Source organism: Temnothorax curvispinosus, unplaced genomic scaffold, assembly GCF_003070985.1.
Source record: "Temnothorax curvispinosus isolate PA1 unplaced genomic scaffold, ASM307098v1 QBEX01012061.1, whole genome shotgun sequence".
NCBI classification, from domain to species: domain Eukaryota; kingdom Metazoa; phylum Arthropoda; class Insecta; order Hymenoptera; family Formicidae; genus Temnothorax; species Temnothorax curvispinosus.
In genome coordinates this window covers 1-5,223 of record NW_020221841.1, presented here as the reverse complement: position 1 = coordinate 5,223, position 5,223 = coordinate 1, and the positions used below count along the sequence as shown (strand labels likewise).

Here is a 5,223-nt window from a genome sequence, read left to right as displayed (position 1 = left end):
TTTCTTTATATACATAGTTTTTAACTTGTTTATTATTCCGCTGATTGCCAAGATAAATTTTTAATGCTTCCCAAGATCTAACTCGTGCAAGGGCAACATAAAGTTGCCCATGATTAAAAACGTCTTTGCGAAGATCTATTCCTACTCTGTCAAATGTCTGACCCTGTGACTTGTTAATTGTCATAGCAAAAGCTAATTTTATCGGAAACTGTCTTCTTTTAAAAGTGAAAGGATATACATTTTCGCAATACAAAGTAATACGATTTAAGAAAACGATATCTCCTACTTTATCACCTGTTAAAATTTCGCATTTCAATAAATGATCCGCAAGTTCTATAATCATTAATCTAGTGCCGTTGCAAAGACCTTCATTAATACTAAGATTTCTAATCAACATAATGACACAATTCGGTTTTAAACGCAATTCGTAAGGAGGAAGAGTTGACGGAGACAAAGTATTTAAATATTCTGGCAATAAAACTTCACCAATGTCACCGTTGTCATCGCAATTTTCAGTACTATCTGTACTTGTATAAATTCGTTCTTCAGATATATCTAATAATTCGACAACTCGTTTATTAATTTCATCTACATCAGCATTTCTTGCAGAAAGTATCGCACACTTAGCCATATTATTAAATTCTTTATTTCGTATTAGATCACCATATATATCTTCTATAATATCGGCATTAATGGGTGCAATACAACAATCTGGAAGTTGTATATTATCGTTAGCATCATTTAATATGCCATCTCCCATATTCAATAAAAATTTTGCAAATTCAGTTTCCTCTGGAAGAACTCGCATATTTTCCGTTAGAGAAAAACTTATAAAATGTTTCCAAGTAGAACTAAACTTGATTGAAAGATTCACAATTTCACATCGAGTACCGTGTATCTTAATAGGAAGAAGTTGCCTGAAATCACCACCTAATACGATAATTTTTCCACCAAAAGGTAAGTCGTTATTCATAATATCACGCAACGTTCGATCCATAATCTCTAGAGCATATCGCGGTGCCATTGGCGCTTCATCCCAAATAAAAATATCTGTTTTTTTCAAATATTGAGCTTCTTTTGATTGGATTTTAATGCTGGAAGAGGAATCAGCAAATAGTGGAACCGGCAATCCAAATGTCTTATGAACCGTTTTTCCTGCTGGCAATAACGTCGCTGCAATACCCGTAAAAGCCATTGTACATACATGTTTATAACGAATTTTAGCTAAGTGATAAATAGTTGTATATGTAAATGTTTTACCTGAACCACCTGGACCATCGATATAAAAACAATTACTATTGTGATGATTATTATTATCTAATCTATTTAATATTATATCTACTATTTCTTTCTGCTTGTCATTTAACTGTTCATATTGTCTGATACCAATTTCCATAACTTCTTCAATAGTCATATAATTATCCTCTTCATCATTTTCTATTAACTGTTCCATTTGTGGAAAATCGGCAAGACTTTTACCTTCAGCACAAAGCATAGTATTGATTTGCGCATATGCTTTCTCTTGTCCTTGTAACATTCCAAAGTGTCGGATAAAATCTTCTGACATTGCTACTTTAAAACATCCCCAGAGCTCTTCAGGATGCAATGGTTGACAATGCAATAATATACGTACAAATAATCTACGAAGTTGTCTCGGCATCATCCATCCAATAGCTTCATTCATAGCTCGTTTCCATTCATCATCATCTTCAATTAAACCTAAAGTCAAACATGCCTCTGAAAACGATTGACAAACTTCTCCATTTACAGTTCTTAAATTATCAAAACTTGTAGCTCCCTTTACAGTGAGTAATAATAGTCGTAAATAGTATAATTCAGTTTGTGTTGGACTAACGGAATACATTCGTCCTATACAATTAAAATGACTTTTGCGTTTGCTCCAACGCGATACATTTCTACCATTAATTGCTTCCTCATAGAGGAAGCTTTGTGATGGTGAAAAAATTTTTTTTCGAGATTTTGATGGAAATAGGTTTAGAATGTTCTAAAATGTCGAAAAATCGTATTAGTAAAAAATGTCCGGAAGTATGTATGTATGTGTGTGTGTGTGTGTGTGTGTACGGATTTTTTGTACACGCATCTACTTCTACAATTTTTTAGATACCGGGTTGAAATTTGGCACACAAATAGAGTATCATAGAAAGTATGTCCTCCTCAAATTTTATTAAAATCCATAAAACGGTATAGATTTTATGCAGATTTTCATTTTTTTGAAAAATGTGTTTTACGCTGCATCTTTCTCAATATTTGAGATAGCGATCTATTTTTAACTCTATTATATTTTTGAGTTTTTTCTACCCCTATTTCATATATAATTCATTAAAATTTGATTGATTAGATCTCGTGTTACACACATTTGAAATTTCGGAGAATTATACATACAGTTTCTAATTTATATAATAATTGAAATCGAGTTAAAATGTTCATATTTGATAGCTTCGGTTTTATCTCGAAAAATCGTATTAGTAAAAAATGTCCGGAAGTATGTATGTATGTGTGTGTGTGTGTGTGTGTGTGTACGGATTTTTTGTACACGCATCTACTTCTACAATTTTTTAGATACCTGGTTGAAATTTTTAAAGAGGTTAAGTTTTTAAAGAGTTAGGTGTGCGAGTAGAAACTTGCACATTGCTTGATTAGAGTTTTTAAGTGTTTAAGTAGAAACCTTCGCACACAAAGCTTCCTCTATGAGGAAGCCAACACAAATAAATACTGAAAATTATACATTGAAAAAAATAATGCTTCATCAACTTGCACACTTAATAACTATGAGGAAGCAATGTGCAAGTTTTTTTTTCTTTTTTAAACGTATAATAACGTGGAATTTCTATATATAAATGTTGTTTTGCTTCTTCATCGCGAGAATTTAACGCAAAATAATCTATTAACATAGTAACTTGATCTAAAGCGGAAGTTATTGTATTTTCATCGGATCCATTTTCAATTGTAATATTTTGTTCATTAGGAAGATGGACAGGTAAACGTACTATAGTATGACTTTTATCTTGTAATTTTTTCTCAAGAATGCGCCAACTGGCTTCTACAGGTCCAACATAGCGTGTGTCTATAAAATTACGTATCTCATCATGATCAATAATTATATTTTCTGTTATTGGTTCAATTGTTATAGCAGCAACATCATGTCTTTTATAAATATACTTATACAGATATTTAACCGATTTGATATTTGAAACTACCTCAACATTAATATGACAATTAAAAACAATCGATAAAATAGGACAATATGGAACTACATTACGATTATCAACTATATATCCACCAGGGCGTTCAAAACTTCTGCCATTATCTCGTCGACGATAATAAGGATAAGCATCTTCATCCATTCTGGTCTCTTCAAGATAAGATTTAGGATAATGTTTTGAACATTTTCCATCTACCAAACACCAATTGCCACAAGGCCCATGAATCATATGTCTCATAACTATGTCATGTAAAGTACGATTTTCACATGGATCAGGAATTTCAGCAGAAATATATTTGTCAACAATCTGTGGAGTTGTTATTTTGGAATTGTATTTTAAAGTAATTAACATGTGGACATGTGGCAAACCACGTTTTTGAAATTCAATAACATATACAAAGGCTGCTACTTCTCCAAAAAATTTTTGTTTAACAATCAGATCAATTAAATAATCTTTTTTAATATTAAAAACACGAGCACAAATATCAGGTCTATCAGAAGCTTGTTGACCAGGTAAAAGATTTTCTTCAATTTCACGCCATTTCGGATTGCAAGTCATTGTAATGAAAAGATCTGGTTTACCAAATTTACTAACTATTGCCATTGAATCTTGATAATTTTGTAACATATTACGTGGTGATCCAATAAATGTAGATGGAAGTATAATCATCTTTCCAATACGTCCATTTAAATTATTAGCTGTAGTTTGTAAATAATCTTTTAAACCTTGATATGTTTCAGTACGTAATTCTTTTTGATGATCTCTACAATAATTTATTCTATCCTTTTCAATTTTTACATAACTGTCTACAAGCCACTGTTGAAATAGACGACGCCCTAATAAAAAGACATTAAATTCATCACGAATAGCCATGCGATATTTAATATACTGGCTTCTAGTTATTCGTTTATTACTATTTAATTTTGTTAAATTACAATGCCATCCTTGAGTACCATATGGATAAAATAATGGATATATCCATGGTTCAACATTTGGATCCATAGTACTAACGTTTTTTAAAGTTTTGTCATTTCTATTACGTATTGTTACATATGATTCTGGAATTTCTCCATCAGCAGTTGTACGAAAAACAGCAGCAACTTCATTAGTTCTTTGAGCATTATATCGGCGTCGATCCATACCTGGTCTTAATGTAAATAATAATTGTAATTCTGGCAATAATTCTCCAGATTCTATTTCTAATCGTCGTTGATTTTCTAATTCTTCACCCATCATTTGATAAGATTGAGCAAATATATTTAATTCCCGCATTATATGTTCAAGATTTTGTATAATTTCAAAATCTAAATCTGAATTTTCATTGAGACGATAATTTATTGCTTCATTAGAATCTACAATAAAAAGCTGGCCGAAAGTGGGGTTTTCATTTTGAGCTGCATACAATGCTGTATTAATTTGATAATAAATCTGCCCATGTATTTTGAAGCAATATGGACCAGGTCTTCTATTTTCAAAATTAACCAAATTAGCGTTAAATGATGCGAATGAAAATGAACTGTTGTAGCTACGGATATGTTTGAAAAAATTATTTGATTTTGCATGGCTACCATTAAATAAACTACGAAGAAATTGTGGAAATTGAGGCAATGGTTCTAAATACACCGCACTGTGATTACAACAATCGTGAAATGAATTTCCTTTATTAGATACTTTTTCAGCTGCGAAATGTTTTGCTCTACAATGAACACAAGGCACATCCATAGAACCAATATAATATTCATTTATATCATTAATTAGCATTCGATTAATATGTCTTCTTTGAGACCGATAATGGGATTGATATTCTACATGACGTTGCTGACGTATTGGTATAATATTTACAGAACTTTCCCCAATTATTTCTTCATTCAATTCTATAACTCGATTATCATGTATTGTGCCAGAAATGTTGAAAACTTGTTGGTGTGCTAATGTTATATCTGAAGAATTTTCTTCAATTTCATGATTTAATTCTATTATACGATTGTCATGTATTGTA

At 31.3% G+C, this 5,223-nt stretch overlaps 1 protein-coding gene across 1 annotated transcript; it reads right to left on the bottom strand.

Moving 5' to 3' along the window:
- Positions 1 to 294: 294 nt before the first annotated feature.
- Positions 295 to 4,496, bottom strand: LOC112462204 (the record flags this gene model as incomplete). Its single annotated transcript, XM_025027840.1, has 4 exons — positions 4,160 to 4,496; positions 3,857 to 4,060; positions 1,261 to 1,737; positions 295 to 1,182 (listed from the first exon to the last, which is right to left on the bottom strand). Coding segments are annotated over exons 1-4 (1,906 nt in total), but the record flags the coding sequence as incomplete, so codon positions are not given.
- Positions 4,497 to 5,223: the final 727 nt, after the last annotated feature.